Below are 20,643 nucleotides of genomic sequence, written 5' to 3'. Positions count from 1 at the left end.
GAATTTACCAATTGACATGCTACACAACTCAATATGCGTGTTTCGATTATCTTTTCCTCCTGCGTGTCGTTTCTCTGGATCGTTAAGGTTGGCGCTCTAATACAGAGACAAGAGGTCGTCCAAACCTACAATGTTTACCGTAATGCTAGTTCCGCGACTACGCCTCTGCAGGTTGGCAATGGCAATTTTGCATTTGGTGTCGATGTGACGGGGCTCCAGACCTTCCATCCTTTTGCAACCATGTCATCATGGGGTTGGCATAACTTCAGCTTGCCAACAACTCCAAATCAAACATCTGTGGAAGGTAGGGCCTGATTAATTCTGTTGGATTACTGGTTGTTAACAAATTGAAGACTTTACCGGTTTGGACTGGTGGTCCCATGGACGGCTTGTCAATTATGACCAACCCAACCCAGCTGAGGCGGATATATCAAACTGGCTAATTCAAAATCCTCAACGGTTGAATCTGGGTAATATTGGTTTTTGGTTCGCGAATGCGAACGTTACGGAAGGTGACTTGGAGAAGAAAAGTCAGGTCCTTGATTTGTGGAACGGCGTGATCACTTCAACGTTTCTGTACAATGGCAGCCAAGTCCGTGTTGAGGTATCAGCTGCGTCAGACGCTGACATTGTCATCATCAATGTGGAGTCTGAACTGCTTAGTATTGGCTCCTTAGGTTTGTTTTTCGACTTTCCATATTCAGATGTGAACAAATTCGATGCGCCATTTGTCGGCGTGTGGAATGCAAGCAGTAAACACTCTACATTTCTTGATGCTGCGGACAACGAGGCCGTTATACAACACACTCTAGACGAGAACAGGTACTGCTTTACCGCAAGATGGGAAGGCAAAGGTCAGATGTCGGGTCCCAAGGAGGGTACGCATAGATACTTTCTCGCAACTCCGGGCTCCAGCAATTTGAAAATGACAGGGTCGTTCTCGGATGATACAAGCTGTGGTAAAGCTGGAAACATGAGTGCGCCATCTGTGGCTGATCTTACTGATAGCTCTAAGACGTGGTGGCAGACTTATTGGGAATCGGGCGCATTCATCGACTTGAGTTCTGTTGACTCTACAAATGCAACTGAGCTCCAGCGACGAACTATTCTATCTCAATACCTGTTAGCGGTCAATTCGGCTTCAGATTTCCCACCTCAAGGTATGTCATTTAGACTGGTGGCGAGATGAGATTTTCTCCGAAGATTTACTGATTGTCTCAGAATCTGGTCTTGTAAATAATGGATGGTATGGAAAATTCCACGTTCGTATTCCCAATCTATTTCGTGTTTATTTTTTCTATGATGAGCCTAGTTTGGCTAGAAACAATGGCTAAGAATCATGCGTTTAGCTTGAGATGGTCTTCTGGCATCTTATGCATTTTTCCCGATGGAATCATTTCGACCTTGTTTGGCGAAGCATGCCAGGAATGTATGAGCAGTTCCTTGAATCTTCGCTCGACAGGGCCAGACTTCAAGGATATGAGGGCGCCCGCTGGGGAAAGATGACCGACCCAACCGGCCGCAGCGCTCCTGGGGGCATCAACTCTCTTTTGATCTGGCAGCAACCGCATCTGATGTACTTTGCCGAGATCGAATACCGATCCTTCCCAAATAAAACGACACTTGAAAGGTGGAATGAGGTATTGACAGCTACAGCAGACTTTATGGCATCGTTCGCGTGGTATAATGCCACTACTGGAGTCTATGATTTGGGTCCACCAATGTATCCCGTCTCTGAGAATACGAACCCAAATGCGACAATCAACCCAACCTTTGAGCTGGCGTACTGGAGATTTGGTCTCGATGTAGCTATGAGTTGGAAAGAGCGTCAGGGGAAGTCTATCCCTGAAAATTGGAAGAACGTACGGGAAAATCTTGCTCCCCTGCCTATCGTTAATGACACATATCCCGTGTACGAGGGTATTCCTAACATGTGGACAGACAGCGAAACAACATCTGATGTGAGTGATCTTACAGTTACATGATCTATACACCTAAAACTCCAAATTGCTAATCCTGACCCCAATGATAGCATCCAGCAATGGCCGGCATATATGGATGGCTCCCACCCCCTAGCTCCCCTCCCCTCAATATGACCATAGTTGGCAACACCGCCTCCAAAATCCACTCTCTTTGGGATCTAGAGGATTCATATGGTTGGGACTTTGCTTTACTGGCCATGAACTCTCTCCGTCTAGGTGACATAGACCAAGCAATAGAGTACCTCTTACATCCAATCTTTCAGTTTGACGACGCTGGGTATCCCGTTGGAGGGTCACGCGTGCCGACTCCGTACTTCCCGAATGCGGGGGGATTGATGCTTGCATTAGCAATGATGGCAGGGGGCTGGGATGGCGAGCCTGGAATGCATTTCCCCGAGGGTTGGGATGTCAAAGTGGAGGGATTTGTGCCGGGTTTGTAGGAAAGTGAGTGAAGGTGGATATGAATGTTAAGAACATCCATTACTAGGTAGGCATACCGGTAGTGTGGACTATGGTGGGTAGTACAAAACGTGGTTTTCAATAATTATCAAGCCACCACCACGAGCCACACGTGTGATCATGATTAATCATCACCTGCAACCTCCAGAAATTTTCAGACACTTCCATTGCTCCATACCTAGCTTATTACTTGTTACCTACCTAACTTAAGTAGGCATCATTGCGATTCTTACAAATCTCCCTCTCACATAAATCAATTGACGTTAATACATTAATAATAATTGATTGCATCGAATCATGCTTCATAATCGACCACTTCACGGTCGGCATGTACGAACGGGATACCGAGGAAACTGGCTGGGTCGCCGTTTGATTTCTTGATTTCTAATCGTGCTCATCATCGGGAATAGTAATCATCGGCTTCCTCGTTCTAACCCTTGCATTTTTTGGTACATCATGTGTTGATTTTCTTCGCAGTATATGTAGTTCTTCTGTTTGTTCTCTCTATTTTCGTCTTCTTTCACATCATCTTCAAGTACAATCTGATTGATGTTCAAAGCGACGTTGTCCAGAATGACCAAATTTGATATTTCGATTGTTTCCGACACCGTCTGCCCGTGGTGTTATGTTGGAAAGCAAAAACTCGAGCAAGGAATCACGGCATACAAACAACGACATCCCGATTCCAATGATACATTTAGTATCACATGGCATCCATTTTACCTTGCTCCAGATGCGCCTACAACAGGTAAGTCATTGCTCTTTCTTGAATACACATTTTCTGTCAATTAGATGTTCTGAGATTAATCATCATGGATAGGTGTGGATAAACGAGCATGGCTCCTTGCTCGCCTTGGAGAAGAGAGACTGACGGCAGCTAACGGTCGACTTGCTGAAATTGGAAAAGATGTCGGTATCGATTTCAAGTTTGGAGGAAAGACAGGAGCTTCAAGAACTAGTCATCGGCTTATTCAACTGGGAAAGACAAAGTCGCCAGCCATGGAAACCAAAGTAGTGGAATCATTATTCAAGTCGTATTTCGAAGAAGAAGGCGATATCACTAGTCATGAAGTATTGCGTAATGCCGCAGTCCGAGCTGGTTTGGACGAGATGGAAGTCAATGAATGGTTGGAGAGTGAGAAGGGGGGAGCAGAGGTTGATAGGGAGGTTGAAGAGGCGAGGAGGAATTCGATTAGCGGGGTACCGAATTTCACTGTCCAGGGAAAATATGAGATTGGTGGTGCCCAAGACTCTGCAGTATTCTTGAGGTTGTTTGAGAAGATCAAGGTGATGGATGAATCGTCGAAAGCTTAAGGGAAAATGTAGCTGGGAACATTAATAAAGGGGATTAGGAAATTTATAGTTGGTCATACCCATCCATGGATCGCAAGCTTATTAGACACATCTGGGCAAACAACCTTGATGAATGATGTTGCAGAACCGTGAATCAGCCACAACTCTCCACATAATAATCAGCCACAGCCAGGCCACATCTGTCTCTCGCCCGGTCCATCTCAATTTCGCTGCATATTATGTTGCACAAGAACACCTCGAATATCTATCACAACCAAGATGAAGTTAGACCCAGGATTCTCCATAAAACTACCCCCCTATCTGATTGAACCGCGATTCTTTAATGCAGTCAGTCAGTAATGGTCCAGTACGCCAAGTCTTCGAAGACTGAAATGAGCTCCACAACATCGTGAGGTGAATTGGAATATCATTTGCTGCTTTTTTCCGTGGGGTTATCGAAATAGGGGGTTTATGTTCGTTTCTATACGTTCATACGGTCTGGCCATTCGATCGACCCATTGACCGGTAGTTTCATGAGTATCAAGATGTCCTGAGATCTGGATGAAGCTCCGCTCGAGCACATAGTGAACCAATAAAGCTCAGGTGGCTTATTAACAACCTCCGGCTGTTAAATCTCGGTACTTCCTTTAACCTCCGTGAATCAATGGTGTTGAGGCTCGAATTCGTATTCACAGTTCGGATTCGCATTCACAGTTCGGATGAGGAATCATCCGTATCCGGAAACTGACCTCTACATCTCCCAACTAAAGTTCAGACCACAGTAGTATCAACAATACTTTTACATAAATACCTCACAGATTTGAAAATCAAGAAGCGAAAATTCAACAAACTAGAATCAAACAATCAGCGACAATTTCAAGCAAAATTATTTACATTACAACTAAGCAACATGGTTGACGGGCAAGGATCTAACAAGGTAGCCATCGTGACGGGATGCGCAAGTGGGATGGGGCTCGAGACAACTCGGTTGTTTTTGAGTCATCAGTATAAGGTATTAGGTGTCGATGTGAGCGAGATGGATCCTACTCTGTTGGATGAGGAGAACCAGGAGATGGTGAGTGTATATTGATTGAAGCTTTTGGACGCTACACTCTTTTTCGAGGGTGTGGAACTTTTAGGGGAGAGAATATCAGATACTGACATGTGGATCTGAGTAGTTTCAATTTCATCGAGGGGATTTGAGTAAAGATGGAGAGTGCGACGAGCTTGTGAGAATCTGTGTCGCTCGATTTGGGTAAGTACTCTTCTTTTTCGGTGGGCTTGAACTATCAACCACATACATACATCCAACCTCCTTTCAAAGACACTAAAAGACCTTCTAGCGAAACCATCGACGTTCTGGCCAATATAGCTGGTGTGATGGACTCTTTTGCCTCAGCGGACAAGGTCACGGATAAAGATTGGGATCGCGTCATTGCAATTAATCTCACGGCTCCTACGAAACTAATCAGGGCTGTTCTACCTTTCATGAGAGCTAAGAAGAATGGTGTCATTATAAATATATGTAGTAAAGCTGCATTGAGTGGTGCTGCGTCAGGGGTTGCTTATACAGCTTCTAAGCATGGGTTGGTTCGTAATATTCCGGCTAAGAAGCGTGAGTCGTGGAAGCTAATGATGCTATAGCTGGGTGTGACCAAAAATACTGCATTCAGATTTAGGGATGAGGGTATTAGATGCAATGCCATTTGTCCTGGAGGTCAGAGCCACCTTCTCCCAAAGATAAACTCCTTTTGTAACACTCACTAACGCATGTCACAGGTGTAATGACCAACATGGCCAGCTCGATGAACAAAGAAACCTTTGATCAAGAAGCGGCCGCTGTATGGGGGTAAGGGTTTTCTGGGTCATTTATTCCCCTATCATTTTTATTGACAACATCATAGACCAGTTCTCGCTTTGCATATGAAGCCTGGCGAAATGCCCAACGTTGCCGTTTCAGCAATCGCTGAAGCAATCTTGTTCCTCGCAAGCGATGGAGCGAAATCTATCAACGGTGTTGCACTTCCTATTGACAATGCTTGGAGTACGATCTGATCAATTGTTATTTTGAAATCGCTAGAGTTTTTCGGAATAAAGAGTCGAGAGATATAGTATAGGACTACCAATGTACAACGAAATCATTGCTTGCCACTGAATGAAGTAAGTTGATTCCATGTCCTCCCCATGGCTTACTTTCATCAACTTTGTGGTCAAGGCTCAACGAAATCTATGCTGCAGTATTTTTGGGGCCATTTTTGTTTCTTCTATCATGTAGTATGCATGTATACCCTGCCTGTCAAGGATGCAGAAGATATGTTTATATATATAGCGTGTTTTCTTAACAACCAGTTCTTTGCTACCTCTTCTTCACTTCATGGATACCATGTAAACACTATCTTTTTACGTGCAATCTAATATCAGATCTCTGGAACTTGAAGGAAAATCAAAAGTAAATTTATTCTAAGATTATTCAATTGATAAGTACATGCAAAGACATGGCGATTGACTATGGGACATGGAAGATCATGAACGTTGAGACTGCCTGTAAAAGGCTTGAAATTACTTGCATTGTCGAATTCACTTTCCTATGAACCGTAGACAGACCCACTAATCTCGCAAATGCTTTTAGGATCCAACCAGTCACTACCTCAACGTCGTCGCTTATCCTGTAGCGGTTATCATCAACGCGTCAAAAAATAACCTCACACTCCACCTCCAACACAAAAGGTTGGCAAAATGAAGAAGCGCATGTGGATACCTAGTATCAAAAAGGCAAAAGAAATAACACACTTACATTGATGATGAGGACGAATTATGGTTAGTGGGGTATAGCAACAGCTTTGTAGCAAGTTATGGGTATAGCAAAGATTGTATAGCAAAGTCGGCCACTTGACCGTTGAACCAAACCACCACTTGATGATTTGGTTCGAGGTTAATGACATTGTTTGGGGCTATATTGGAGAGAAGCGAAAGTGAATATGGAGGAGTTGGGTTGATTGGATGATAGACTCTCGTCACATCTATCTCTTCACTTTCGGACCCGTATTGATCCGTCTTTTGAAAAGCGGTAAGGTGGCATGCCGTATGGTATCCTCAAGACCTTTTTGCTAGATCTTGTAGCCTCTTCTCATATGTGTTTATACGCATTGCCTCAAGAAACACGTGCAACAACCCTCTTTCAGTCGCATACCTACTTTGCATGACTTGGGTCTTTTTTTTGAACACCAAATCTCTCTTCTCTCTATATCGACAGATACTGCAAACAAATAGCTTGCATTAACGTTGCGCAAATGCCTGGAGATGGAGATGAAGTACCGCGTCTTCTTCGGGATCGTCATATAAAAGCTGTTAGAGATAAATTTCATCGGCCACCAACAGGTATGTTCCTTTTTTCACATTTCTTAGTTCTGCACCATTCATTATCATTTAAAAATCAAGAACTAACAAAGCCAAATCAGTCAATGAATTACGGGCTATCGATGCACTTCCACTTGAGCCTCGAAAGAACCTCAACGACACCTCTCCAAATGGTCAAAGAATCTATGAATTGTTGAGAGCATATGAGAAGGCTGGCTATGTTGAAGGGCTTGAAGAAGCTGGGAGACTACTCTGGGCGCAGGTATTTGCAGAACCAGATTTCAGCCAAGCACCTAGAATGGAACCATTTTCAGCCGTCAGGAATATTGCGGCATGTGGGATCAGTGAAGTTAAATACAGGGCCAGTCAACATCCTACAAGAACACCGAAAGAAAAGCCCTTACAATGGACGTCTGCAGAGAAAGTGATTTCCATCAATGCTACGTCAAATGCTTTTGCTGGATCTCCTCAGAAGCCTTGGATGACAAGGGGTGTTTCGATATCACCAACTCCTCGACGTGCTAGTATCTCATCAGTTCAAAATGACAATAACAACAAGCCTGCTAGTAATCACTTCCAATCTCCCGATGCACAGTCAGTCTCATTACGATTTGCACAATCTGGTCAGCAAACTAATAACCGCACATCTACATTTACCACCCCAGCTCCTGGAGGTCCACCACACACCTCTAGTGGTGGTATTTATATTCCATGGCCATTGCATCAAAAAACTCAAGAACATCAATATGCAAGCCCATATTCAATCCAAGCCTCTACAAACTCTATACCGTATGTCCCGGAAAGAGGAGAACCAGCACGGGATATAATGTCCCGTGCTAATGTCTCTTCAAATATTGTTGGTGAATCAAGAGTCCCAGTACAGCGACCAATTTCCCATTCTAATTACACTCCAAATTGGAAGAGTGAATCGACAGATTGTAATACATCAATGGGAAATCCTCTTCATGCCCATGTGTATCATCAATCATATCCCTCCGTTACCTTGGAAACAAATCGGTTCGGCCAAACTACGTTCTCAGACTCAACTCGTCAACACGCCCCTTGGGGACATCGAACTTCCAAGATGTCGTCTCCTGGAAATTATTCTGAATATTCCCCTCTTCCTTCCACAAACAAACCCCTTCTACAGCCATTAAATGAAGAAGGCTACCAAGATAGACAGATCGCAAGCTCAACTGGCAATACATATGATCCTACAAGTCCTCCCTTTCATCCAGCCATATCGTCTGAGGGACAACAACTCTTTCGCCTACGCAAAGAAGAAGAGGAAACAGAGCTTGCTCGCATAACCTCGAATATCCACCACTCTTTATCAGCACTACCTGATAATCAGAGAGATCAACAAACTGAATCGAGCTCGACAATAGTTGCTGCAAATACCTCAACAAGCATGTCGACAACTGGCCATAGAACCCAACTTGCTACACCAAACGCTTCTATGCAGCAAAGTCCTTCGTCTGATACTTCTGCTGTAGCACCAGGTCAGTTGAGTAACAATCCTTTCGTCATTCGTGACGATATGGGGTTTATACGTACGTTTCAACCTGAATCTGGTTTGTAATGGACATAACCATCCTCAGCATTAAGTTCACAAGACTTTACAGATCAAGACATGAACTTCGCTCTAAACAATCCTCTGCCAATGAGTTCCAGAAGAATCACCAGATCTATCTCTAGCTCCACCCACACACCAATTCTGCCTTCACCCAAAACCATGAATGGCAGAACTACCTTTTCAGATGGGGCCAGTCCTCAATCTGGAATGTTGATTCCCGAAAACCCACTACCCGGTACAATCTTCAGCACTAGAGCCCAAAACTTCCTCTCGGTTCACAATGCCAAGAAGAATAGCACAAAAAAACCATTCCTTCCTAAAGCTCCAGTTTCCGCTCAAGTAGATGGAGCATCAGATTCTGCATCAAGTATTAAGATCTAACCAATTACTCTAGACTACCCACTAAAAATTTAAATTTAGATATCGGCGTTCTAGCACATTACATTCCAGAATTACCACCGCAGCAAAAATTATCCTACTCGAGCGCCTCCCCAAACTTCTCCATCGAATTCATCTACTTCGACCCCACGAAAGATTACGACAATGACGACAATGCGTACACAGAGAATCCAATCTCTGTCTCCCAGGCCTCTATCTCCTATCCTGCTCAACCCCCACACAGCCTCTTTCATCCCACCCCAACCCGTCCTTCACCCCCACCACCCCATCTCCGTCCCCACACCCCAGAGTATCTCCTCTTCCCACCCACCGCCGCCTCATCCTCCAAGCAAACCTGGCCACCACCTCCCCCCGAAATCGAAGGCTACCGTCAATACACCTTCGTCCGCGACCGCATCTCCCTCAACATGAAAGCCAAACGTCGCACTGAGATCGATCTCGATACAGGAGAGTATCGATATAGCATGGATAGCAAGGAGACGAGTCGGGGATATAAGATGGATGGGACGCGTGTCCGCACTAGTTCGCGATATTTTCATAAGAAGAGGATTGCGAAGAAATCGAAGGAGAAGGAGGAGGAGGAGAGGGTGGATGAGATTGCTAGGAAGGTGGAGAGTGTGGAGAAGGGGGTTGAGGAGATGAGGAGGGAAGAGGGAGATGTGTTGTTGGGGTTGTTGGGTGGTGGGTTCTTGCCTTTGTGAAATGGTTTGGGTTATGGGTAATTGGTGAACGGTGAATGGGGGAGTTGGGTTTTCATGGGATTCGTTGACTCATATTCGAAAGATGTGTTTCATGCATGCACTCTAGGATTTTCCTCCGTGTAGAGGACCTTTCTTGGTCACGTTAGATACCCAGTAGTGATAATTAATAAATTAATTAATGGACAAATGAATGAGAGTAAAACGTGAAATATACTGGTCAGTACATTTTGGAATACCATTCCTCCATGTCAGTGTTAAACCTTTGTTTTGATGTGTGAAATTAGGTGTTTTGAGATTTGAAATTCAGGAGAATGATCAACAAAATTATGTGAAAATGGTCAGGACTTGCGTTTTGATGATTGCTATGCTGGTCTTGTTGGACTACTCAATATCACACATTCATCTTGGTATGCAACCTGAGTAGCCACTCACACATGTCAAGGATTTAAAAAGCTCATTGAAATATACTATAACATATCCAGTCTATAGAGAGAGAAACGAGGTATATAAGAAGAAATCTTTAACTGTTTCGGAGACCGATAGCATCAAACCAAACCATCTTTTCCAACACCAACGCCAAAAACACATAATAAAATGAGCAGACTCAAACAGCTTCCTCAGACCCCTCCTAACTCACACCTCTTTACTTTTGAACATATTGCTGCATCTCCACATCTGCTTTCTTTTCCGGTATGAATGCCATTACCAACCTCCCGATAATTGTCTTCTTCGCAATCCTCAACATCACATTTTCTGCTCCTGCTTTTTGATGCTGTTGCTGTGTTTGTCTCTGCTGATTTTGTCGAAGTGGCTCATCACTATCTGAAGTCCCTGAAGCCCGTTGTATCTCTACCTCTGTAACCACGTCTTTAGATTTAACTTTCAACGTGACTCCAATTGCCAAATAGACAACCACAATAGCCAATTCCTCAAGCAGGTCCATACATAATAAGACCGTGACGCTTCCATTGAGAGCGTTGAACTTCGTAGAGTGTGACACGAAAGTCGAGAGAACCGAGTACAAGAGTCGAACAAACAGGAATGGCAACGCAATGGCAATCCCCAACAAAATCCTCTTCTCTCCCTTTTCCGCATGTGAGATCGGGAAACTGGTGAGGATTGTGGTGGCTATGATTGCCACAAATGAGACAATAAACAAGATGTTAGAAACTTTGCTTTCTGTTCCCGGCACCCATTTCCCAGTGGAAGTGTATGCATCGCTTGCTTTAAGTCCACCCACAATACCAAGTATCAGCCCGACCAATGTGAGTATCTCGATGAGTTTCAGCATGCGAGGTTGGATGAGTGTATGGGTATTTCGATTGATGCTGTCTAGAACACGACTTAAGAGTCCCAGGGTAGTGAGCAGCAAAGGCGATAAGCCGATGCTTTGCAGAATGAGTGCGCCGGTGTAGAGAGATACTGAGGGAGAAGATATGGCGGCGAGAGACATGCAGGGACCAATGATGCGAGCGAGGCAGAAGATTATGAGGAAGTACCAGCCTGCACTGCGGCCAAATCCATGGCGGAAAGCAAGGAAGACGGAGAGGAGGAGAGAAGGGACATAGACAATTAGTTCTCCAATTTCAACACCGTTGCGATAGGTAATGGTCATGGTTTGTCTTTTGGGTCGACGAAATGCTAGCTTAAGAAAAGAAGTATATGACTCTCGACTAGAGTTTTTGGAGCAGCGAGTAGAAAAAAGATAACTCTGTTGTAAACTCTTGGTTTACAGTGAAGACTCGAGAAGCTTGAACTGCAGCTAATTGATCAATATGGAGGGAATGAACAAATAAAATATTAACAAGAAGTTCCCAACAATATATATACTCTTCCATCCTCTACATTTCTTCTTAATTGATCTGGGTTATCCCAGACTTTGATACTCATCAAACATCCGAAAAATAAGAGTTCCACCACCAACTTAGTAATTCCTTGATTGAGAAGAGTGCAACTTAGAGCCGACCGGTGGCAAGGCTGAAAACTAATCCTAATTAGGCATGCATGTAGTTGAAAACGTGGCTGATGTGAGAGTAAGCTCAGCCTCCGATGATTAAGCTTTCGGCTAACTACCATACAGATGGGTTTGCAGATCAACTTCGTGCTATGTCAGATTGGGAATGCACTGAGTTTGTCGTCAGTGGCTATGTACATGTGCGGAAAAAAGGGAGAATGTCGGGTTTCGTAATTGATTCTCTATGCAAGCAGGAGGATGAGCTTTGGCCGACTGAAGAATGAATGATAGGGGTGAGATAGAAGCGAGAATATTACTCGACCAATCTGTATACCCATTCTTACCTTCGAGGCCGTCTAAACGCGGTTTTCGTGGGCCTTATATTATGGTTGTGCAGAAAGAGGCCTAGACAATACTTTTCAGCGATTACAATTTACTAGCTTGCATGCCATTCACTGACGTACTTTCGGCTTAGAATGTATATGTAAATTCCATATGTCCAAAAAAATAGCGAGGAAGGTTCCCTCTCCCCTTGATTTTAGATTAGTAGATCATTTTTTCTCTGTAAAATGGACCACGAACCGGAATGAGACGTCAAGCCTATCACCACCGGCCATAAAATTGGCCCACGAAACTTTTTATCATCACACAAATCGAAGAAAAATATGTAATGACCTATTTCTATGTTCATTTGCAAAACATTGAGAGTATTAAATTTGTTTGTGCCTCAGATTTGCTCTGTAGAGTGAGTTTATTAACACACAGTCCAATCTTTGGCATACAATCCTTATGGCAAGCAGAAAGGTTTAATCTGAAGCTTTACCAATAAGCCACACGAATCGATATATCGGCAAGGGCATGGCTTTCTGCATATGCGGCGTGTTGCCCGAAGGTTTTGATTGTGGATCTTTTGGTGCAGATACCAATTTTCTATCTCAACTAATAAGTGTATCCGCAGTCGGGAATATTTTGAGACTGAAACAGAATTCGCTCAGCTTAGTGCTATCCAACAGAAGTCTTGTAAGCCTAGAAGAAGATATTGAAATGTGCAGATACGCCCAGCGTTGTTGCCATGTAAAAATGCCAACCTCTCGTCTTGCCATCAAGAGGTTATTTGGCTGTCTAGGTCAATTTCGACGAGATGACTCCAGGAAAAAGGAAGCCGTAATCGCACTGCGACGTAGTATTCAAGAACTTGTGGTGAACAAAAAAAGTAGGAGGGAGGACATCCAATTTCCAAACCAATTGGCAAAAAAACCTGTAGTCAGAGAACAAGAGCCAGAAATATATCATGATGGAATTAATGGATCATCTCAGCAAGCAAATAGTTGATTTTTAGAATCGCGAGCCTTTTCAAGGGATCATTCTTGAGAGATGGTAATGTGTGCAAAATATGATAGAACTTTTGGGGAAGGAAGAGAGGAACTAAACGACCTAAAGAGCTGTAGTGGCTTTGAAAGAAGTGACTAGTAATTTGGGTAACAAAATGCATATGGCACGAGTGTCTGGAGACACCCCCGCCAAAATAGAAGTAAGATATAAACCACCTTTTGGAGTCTATGCAGCTATAGATTATGAATCTTGCATACATTCGTCGTCGTGTGGAGATTTAAAATGGTTTTTGAGCTGTTTCATTTCGGGATGAATCATCCGATATCATATTGCCTTGGAGTATATCTCTGCCCACATCGATATCCGGCCTTAACGGTTGTAAGAATATTGAAGTCATCCCAAGTAAGCACCATCACCAGTTAACATCAGATGGAGTGATCCTTTGGGCCTCTTTCATGTGACGAATAGGCAGACAATATTGTCGCTAGTTGAATGAGCTCCGAGGTGCATCTCTCCATGTACGGAATTCCGAACTCTTGTCAATGGTATCGCGAAAGGTTTTGTGCCATTGCACTCAATGGCCACTGCATTAATTCCATAGTGGCATTAACCGTATTGGATGGATTCAATATAAGATTTATCTCAGCGATCTCCGTGTGATATCGCTGTAGAAATAATGGTCAAAAAAATTGTTAATTTTTGACCTGTATGCTAATTTTGGTGTTAGTAAGTCGGGGCTTTTTAAGCCCGAAATTTCAAGACAGCAAACCCATTGTTGAAAAGGCAACAGTCGTAAACCAGACCAATGATCATCGAGACAGGCAATTACTCGGAGATAATCAAGATCTAACAACCGCGGTTCTCATCGATATTCAGTATTTTTCGGTACCGTCAAATGATTTAAGCTTCTGTTCCCCTAGCCTCGCTAGCTACAGACGACAGAAGCGAGCTTACAAGAGTGGCCCAGGCCCGTAATCCTGGGAGGTGCCACGCGGTCCATGCAGAAGTATCACTCAAGCCAAATTAGGAATGCAATGCGAGGACTCTCACATTTCGTAATTTTTGCAGCGAAGATATTCCTTTTTAGGAGCGCAAATCTTGCCTTCTCAGCGATTCTGCCCTGACCGCCATCACATGCGGACCTTTTGACAGGCGTCAACATTGTTCAATAGGAACAGAAGCCTGTTCAAAACCGTTGAAGTAGCGTGCCTGAGCTGACTTGAGTAAATCAAGCTGCGGCGCAGTTAGTTGTATCTGCGTTATCGTCATCCGAAGCTTCAAAATTGTTCTGGCGCTAGAAGCGTTTCCTTAGGGCTGATGTACTTGCAATTTCACTCCAAGCAAGAACGTCGGAATATCCAGTTTGAATGACCGTGGTAAGAATTGTACAAAAAGCTTTCTATTCTCCCACCTATTGACAAATTTTGTCAATCTTCAATCGTGTTTGTGGAAAGAATTTCTTAGTCGTCGCTCATCATGGTTTATTGTGGAAAGCCTTCGAAAGGGTGTGCAAATTGTAGAGAGAGAAAGATTCGTGTACGTGGAAACCCCCCGACCTTTAATACGTTCTGCAACGGTTGGTAATGCCCAGGCTACTAATGCAAAGAGGCTCAACATCACTGAGACTGCACACCCTATTTGGGTTGCAACCTCGCTCAAACGAGGAAAGGAGTGCGAGATGACTAATCATATGTCTCGTGTAGTGTGGGCAGGAACAACCAACCTGCACGAATTGTGCGAAAGCCAGTAAACCGTGTCCAGGTTATCGAAATATGCTTGATTTGGCTTTCCGAAATGAAAGTTCCGCTGTCATTGAGAAAGCCAAGGCCAAGGAAAGGGCTAGAAAACTTAAAGCAAGCGAAAAAGAGCAGAGGTCACCCAGACCACTCAGTGCCACTAGATCAAAAGCAACAAGCAGAGCATCCTCGTCGAGCGAACGGAGACTTTCAAGTCAAAGCAATTCAACATCCTCATCAAACTATGAACCTGACGACGAATTTGAGTTGAACGAAATCCTAACGGCTCCACGGCCAAGGGCCGCAATAGCTCCATCAATCGTGGAACAGGGTACCTCGTACTTTATCACCAACTTTGTGGCTGGAGTATCCGGACCATCACACGGACATTTTAATTATCTAAAGGACCTTTGCCGCAATGGTGGTCTGGATGAAGCATTATCTACAAGCATGACGGCTGTCGGTCTTGCTGGTCTTGCTAACAGAACCAAATCACCTCAGTTACTAGGTGAAGCTCGTTATGAATATATGATTGCGCTCAGGCGTGTCAATGGTGCACTTAGATCTCCCATAGATGCTGTCAAAGATAGTACATTACTATCTATCATGGTATTAGCCGTATTCGAGACAGTAACATCTACCAACCGTTTGTCTTTAAAAGCATGGACGGAACACATCAATGGAGCCTCGACGCTGATCAAGCTTCGAGGCCCTTCACAGTTCAAAACACGAGTGGGGGTTGGTCTGTTCATGCAGATAACAGCTCATCTCCTCATAAGCGCGCTACAGCGAGAAATTCCGATGCCACAAGAGATTATGGCGCTACGAGCCGCAGTTTATAAGCAGCTTGACCTCCGGGATCCCGCTTTCAGAATGCTGGCTATCCTAGACAAATTCACGTACTTCAGATCCGATCTCCGAACCGGCAAATTAGGCGATAGTGAACAAATCATTGCCGCCGCTCTCGCTCTCGACGAAGAGTTACAACAAATATTTGCTAATGTACCACCCGGCTGGGAAGTTGAGACTGTGCAAGCTGGTGAGAATGAAGCTCCAGAAATCGTCTTCAAGGGTTCTTACGACATATATTACGACTATTGGATAGCGCAAATATGGAACTCGATGCGAAATTCTCGAGTCATGCTCAATGAGGTGATTAGACAACATATTCTTGAAGGTTTTGATGCCATACCCCCACGTTTTACGTCTTTGAGCTACATGGCTCAATATCAGTTGAGCACTGATACGCTAATTCACATGCGCGATGGAATTTTACGCTCAGTACCCCAGTGTCTGGGCTATGTAAGTCGCAAACCGTCAACTTGGACTTCATCTCCCGGTCACCCTACACCTCCATCCCGCACCCCATCACCTCTCAATAACCTCCCACCTTCAACTCCCAATACAATCAACAATCTCCTCTCCACTCTTTACCAAGAAGCCTTCGTCCCTGGTACTCCCTCTATTCCAGCTGAGACTGGCCTCACGCCCCCCTCTTTCTCTTTTCCTGCAGCCGGCGCCTATTTCCTCGTCTGGCCACTCTATATCGCAGCCGTATCTCGTGTTACTTCACCCGAGGACCGCACCTTCGCCTGTGAGGCACTGCGCCGTCTAACCAGCGATATGGGTATTGCGCAAGGAGCAGCCCTTGCGCATTTCATTGAAACCAGTCCACGCATGCACAATTCTGTAAAGGGTAATGGGAAAGAATTTGAGAATCGGGTGAAAAATAGTACAGTAGGGCTTGGTAGGAGTATTATTGATGGGGATAAGATGTCGAAGGGCATGATTAAGAGAGCGGGGCCTTTGCCAGTTTATACTTATACAAGGGGAATCAATGAGATTGAGGTCTGAAAGGGTGATGTTATGTAAGTGTATTGGCATTTGAGATGAAGACGCCGCGACTATCCATATCAAAACAGGGGTATTGAGAATGAAGAAATGGATTTGCAGGAGCGGCATTCATCAATGACAATCAACCATTTATCAAGTGATTTGGAGATTGGTACATATAAATATAGTCCATAGTATAAATTCTATAGATAAATGCTTTGCTACAATAATACATCAGTACAAATGCTATGACAAATCCCCCGAGCTTACAATTGTAAATGCCATTTCCTTCTTTCTCAATAATACCCAACGCCGACCCATTATGATACATGGTAAAAGTCTCGCTTAATCCGAGTCCGAATCATTGTGTGCATCTTTTGTCCCCTTTCCACTCACAAGTTTCTTTCCTGCCTCCGAATCGTCATCATCATCATCTGACCAGCGGTCGCCATCCTCTCCAACTGCAAAAATTGTTTCTCCATCAAGACTTTCTCTTGGAATCTCCTTTGCGGTGTTAGCTCCTGGAGGAGGATCATATCTTGCTCCCTCTTGGCCGGGTTGTGTTCGATCACCTCTGCGAGCTGCGGAGTTCTCGATATCATCTTCGTCGTCATCTTCAGCGCCAAAATCGGCAATCTCAAATCCCTCATCGTCTTGCGCTAACTCGTCACTCATAGCGAACCTTCTGTTGTTTGCGCTTGGCCTCCATACCCAGGCAACAAATCCGACGTCCATCAAATAGACAATATTAAGCCAGCCGTCAAGAATGAACCATCTGGATTTCCAGTGGAAAGGAACAAAGTCAGGATCTGAAGCCGAGGCGAAAGTAAACGAGTTGAAGAAAAAGAAGCCGAATATGACAATAATCGAGAGCAGAATACACCACCATAGCTTGCGATACATGCCTGCTTTCGTTGTTTGCTTGCGGTCATTCAAATCCTTCATGGTCAAGTTGAGGGAATTGAGAGTCCAGACGTAAAATGCTGTAAGAGTTCCGGCAAGGGGGAGAATAACAAACAGTACTAGTGGACCTAACCATAAGTTAGTATGTAAGTTTTTCGTAATAAGAGAAGGTCTTACCAGCGTGCTCGGGAGTAATTGTCAAGCTCGCAATTGAATAAATCAAGCCAAAGACGAAATGAGCTCCAGCGAGATAGCGAACATAAACCATAGTCTTGCCTAAACTAGGCTTGACGACACCATAACCCATGCAGACAATAAGTAGCAAGAAGAACGAAAATGAATTACGGCCTGCATTAAGTACAGCAACGATGATCATCATTGCTTTTGAGCCAATATTGCTTCCAGATCGATTGAGATAGTCTACATAGGTTAGCGTTGTCCGGAAAGAAATGCAAAATCGACTTACCATAGAAGCCCCAAGTCATCAGCATTTCGACTATCAAAAAGACAATGATTGCTGTAATGTAGTTCTGTACGGGCACTGTTGAAATGTTAGTCCAGATATGAAAGACTCGACTGAGGATACTGACGAATATCTTCTCGATGCTGCACATAGAGAAATGCCCAAAGACTGTTCATCAATAATTAGCTTCGGCAAAAATAAATAGGGGAACAGCTTGACCTACATTCCCATGACAGCGTACACAATTGTGATAATACCGTAAAATGGCAGTTTTGGTATTTGTGCTGCTGGAAGCTCCCCATAGGCATTTCGGAATTCCACAACCGCAGTATATTTAACGTTTGAAGGAGAATAGCCCGTTGTACCAACACAGTAGTAGCCAGTCTTTTTGATAGGATAATTTATTGGTGGGCCGGTGCTGTTGAGATGAACGGCTCCAGTGTAAATTTGACTGATCGACTTTTCTGTTGCGTTTGGCGCAAGGAGGAATTGACCAGTTTGGTTGCTATTACAGAAACCATTGCTGATATTCTCTGGATCGCAGATGAATTCTTTCTAAACCCAGGTATCAGCGGATGGTGGAAGTGAAAGTTGAATCAGTTGAATCGTACCTGTATACTGTCAATGGTTGGCAATACACCAACCAGGTCATAATCCCTCCACTCAAAGATGACCATGCTTGCAATTGGATCGGGATCCTCTGAGTCTTGTGTAGTTGGAAGCCATTTCACCAATATATGTGGTTCAGTCGGGCCTCCCCAAGTCTTCCGATCATACATTCCGGCGCATACTTGTCGATTGTCATTAGATTCGTCCTGCTATCACCGTCAAAACAAGCACCTCATCTCCACCTCTGCCGACGTACCATTCTGACCTCCAACGCACCAACTGTCAGGGCCGAAATCCCCAATGCGAGGAACCCATGAAGCCAACCTCGCATGTTTGCTGTAGCCTCGCGGGCTCGAATTGAAAGTTATGTTACGTTAGTATCTAGGAAACAAGACCTCGAGATTTGCAAAGGTGAATGATATTGTCGTTCTCCTTGACATTCAAATGCACATCCAGACCAGCTTTTCGAACATTCACAAAATAATATGAAAAGTTTGTCGTTGAATGAAGTTTTGACTTGTTAGACTTGTTTGATTTCTGGCAACACCAAACCCCCAGGCAGGGATCTCTCTTAGCTGACAGAGCCAGAGCTTCATTGCGGGTTAGGGAAACGTAAGGCACAGATCAAGCTAACTCTATGTGGTTAGATTTATGCTCGGGCGATTGACATTTTGCTCCAGCCTCGCCTCATTAAAAGTCTTGAATCTACGAGTACACAAAATAATTAAGGATATTGAAACATTTCTTGTACCTGAAACATCCAATTATCTGACTTATTTGAATAAAATGGCGATGGCGATGGCAAATCCTGAGGCAGTGCATCCTTCTGCGGAACAACCAAATATGCTCTGCAAGAGATGTATGGAGTCTAATGCTACACTTCAAATTCGATCAGAATCAGTTTGCCAGTTCGTCATGCATCTCAGCATCCTTATATAGCTTTTACTAATAAACTGTTCTCTACCAGAAAATGCTTCTCACAGTATGTTAAAACAAAGGCAGTAAAGCGCATGGAAACGTATAAAGGCAAACGATCTTCGAAAGTTCCACAAAAATTATTATTACCACTTTCCTTTGGACCTTCGTCGTCATGCCTGCTCCATATATTAGATGGCCACCTTCAAACCCAACAAGAGCGGATGAACCGAGTTTCATATGAACTATTCGTTGTACATATCGATCTTTACCTGGATGATGCGGACAGAGAAGCCTCTGCTGTTTTATTGCAAAAATACAAGGACCAATACCCCAGGCATTCTTATTCAAGTTATGGACTTCAGGAAGCATTACAACTGGAAGGTATTGATTGGGCATCTTTGGGAATTACAGACGTTCCTACTCAGGGTACCAAAGCCTCAAGTTTGGATCTGCAGAATATTGTCTCTACAATGTCATCTGCAACTTCCAGGGCCGATATTGTATCTACGCTCTTAAATAGACTCCTAGTGGATGTCGCCAAAAGAAATGATTGCGAGAGCATCTTGTTCGGTGATACTACTACACGACTAGCAGAAAAGACGCTCACTGAAACAGCCAAGGGGCGTGGATTCTCTCTGCCATGGCAAGTCTCCGATGGGCCATCACCATATGGATTGGGCTTCAATTATCCCTTACGAGATATCCTTAAAAAAGAAATCATGACATTTTCCTCTTCAACGACACCTCTCCCGGAGCTAGTCGTGTACCAGGAGCCACCTTCTCATATATCTGCTTCCTCCAAGTCGACAACGATTGACGATTTAATGGCACAATATTTCGAATCTGTCGAGGAGAATTTCCCTAGTATAGTTGCCAATGTTGTTAGGACATCGAGCAAATTGAAACCTTCTACTGACCACGTATCGAAGGGCTGTGGAATCTGCGGACTCCCTGTCGCAGAGGGTACTGATGGTATTTACGGTTGGGGCGGGGATCAAAATCCAGATTCAAGGCCAGTAAGGGAAGATATCAGTTCAAACACTGTTCTATGCTATGGATGCTCAAGATCTATCAACGGATGAAAATGCTCAACAATAATCTATCATCTTTTTATAACACCCCAAATGC

At 44.0% G+C, this 20,643-nt stretch overlaps 8 protein-coding genes across 8 annotated transcripts; 6 read left to right on the top strand and 2 right to left on the bottom strand.

Annotated features, from left to right (window-relative positions):
- Positions 1–33: 33 nt before the first annotated feature.
- Positions 34–2,422, top strand: EAE98_011124 (uncharacterized protein; the record flags this gene model as incomplete). Its single annotated transcript, XM_038958746.1, has 5 exons — positions 34–304; positions 354–1,160; positions 1,222–1,262; positions 1,350–1,961; positions 2,033–2,422. The coding sequence occupies 5 exons, from the start codon at positions 34–36 to the stop codon at positions 2,420–2,422; spliced, it is 2,121 nt and encodes a 706-aa protein (XP_038804937.1).
- Positions 2,423–3,014: 592 nt separating this feature from the next.
- Positions 3,015–3,755, top strand: EAE98_011123 (uncharacterized protein; the record flags this gene model as incomplete). The annotated part of the gene is made up of 2 exons (XM_038958745.1): positions 3,015–3,189; positions 3,262–3,755. 2 exons carry the CDS (start codon positions 3,015–3,017, stop codon positions 3,753–3,755), a joined length of 669 nt encoding a protein of 222 aa, XP_038804936.1.
- An 889-nt stretch (positions 3,756–4,644) lies between these two features.
- Positions 4,645–5,789, top strand: EAE98_011122 (uncharacterized protein; the record flags this gene model as incomplete). The annotated part of the gene is made up of 6 exons (XM_038958744.1): positions 4,645–4,809; positions 4,913–4,989; positions 5,078–5,324; positions 5,379–5,451; positions 5,514–5,583; positions 5,639–5,789. 6 exons carry the CDS (start codon positions 4,645–4,647, stop codon positions 5,787–5,789), a joined length of 783 nt encoding a protein of 260 aa, XP_038804935.1.
- A 557-nt stretch (positions 5,790–6,346) lies between these two features.
- On the top strand, positions 6,347–9,767 carry EAE98_011121 (uncharacterized protein; the record flags this gene model as incomplete). Its single annotated transcript, XM_038958743.1, has 4 exons — positions 6,347–7,112; positions 7,193–8,644; positions 8,693–9,034; positions 9,088–9,767. Exons 1-4 carry the CDS (start codon positions 7,025–7,027, stop codon positions 9,765–9,767), a joined length of 2,562 nt encoding a protein of 853 aa, XP_038804934.1. The 5' UTR covers positions 6,347–7,024.
- Positions 9,768–10,410: 643 nt separating this feature from the next.
- Positions 10,411–11,382, bottom strand: EAE98_011120 (uncharacterized protein; the record flags this gene model as incomplete). The annotated part of the gene is made up of 1 exon (XM_038958742.1): positions 10,411–11,382. One exon carries the CDS (start codon positions 11,380–11,382, stop codon positions 10,411–10,413), a length of 972 nt encoding a protein of 323 aa, XP_038804933.1.
- Positions 11,383–14,825: 3,443 nt separating this feature from the next.
- EAE98_011119 (uncharacterized protein) lies at positions 14,826–16,643 on the top strand (the record flags this gene model as incomplete). The annotated part of the gene is made up of 1 exon (XM_038958741.1): positions 14,826–16,643. The coding sequence occupies one exon, from the start codon at positions 14,826–14,828 to the stop codon at positions 16,641–16,643; it is 1,818 nt and encodes a 605-aa protein (XP_038804932.1).
- Positions 16,644–16,744: 101 nt separating this feature from the next.
- EAE98_011118 (uncharacterized protein) lies at positions 16,745–19,138 on the bottom strand. The gene is made up of 7 exons (XM_038958740.1): positions 18,854–19,138; positions 18,600–18,803; positions 18,212–18,543; positions 18,116–18,156; positions 17,992–18,066; positions 17,703–17,945; positions 16,745–17,653 (listed from the first exon to the last, which is right to left on the bottom strand). Exons 1-7 carry the CDS (start codon positions 18,926–18,928, stop codon positions 16,968–16,970), a joined length of 1,656 nt encoding a protein of 551 aa, XP_038804931.1. The 5' UTR covers positions 18,929–19,138; the 3' UTR covers positions 16,745–16,967.
- Positions 19,139–19,383: 245 nt separating this feature from the next.
- On the top strand, positions 19,384–20,597 carry EAE98_011117 (uncharacterized protein; the record flags this gene model as incomplete). Its single annotated transcript, XM_038958739.1, has 2 exons — positions 19,384–19,505; positions 19,565–20,597. The coding sequence occupies 2 exons, from the start codon at positions 19,384–19,386 to the stop codon at positions 20,595–20,597; spliced, it is 1,155 nt and encodes a 384-aa protein (XP_038804930.1).
- Positions 20,598–20,643: the final 46 nt, after the last annotated feature.

Source organism: Botrytis deweyae, assembly GCF_014898535.1.
Source record: "Botrytis deweyae strain B1 chromosome Unknown BDEW_044, whole genome shotgun sequence".
NCBI classification, from domain to species: domain Eukaryota; kingdom Fungi; phylum Ascomycota; class Leotiomycetes; order Helotiales; family Sclerotiniaceae; genus Botrytis; species Botrytis deweyae.
This window is presented reverse-complemented; position numbering and strand designations above follow the sequence as displayed.

Coding starts and splice junctions, on each gene's coding strand:
- EAE98_011118 (XM_038958740.1), bottom strand. CDS start 18,928: ATGCGAGGTTGGCTTCATGGGTTCCTCGCATTGGGGATTTCGGCCCTG. Junction 18,804..18,853: donor GTGCGTTGGAGGTCAGAATG/GTACGTCGGCAG, acceptor CGGTGATAGCAG/GACGAATCTAATGACAATCG. Junction 18,067..18,115: donor GCAGCATCGAGAAGATATTC/GTCAGTATCCTC, acceptor ACATTTCAACAG/TGCCCGTACAGAACTACATT.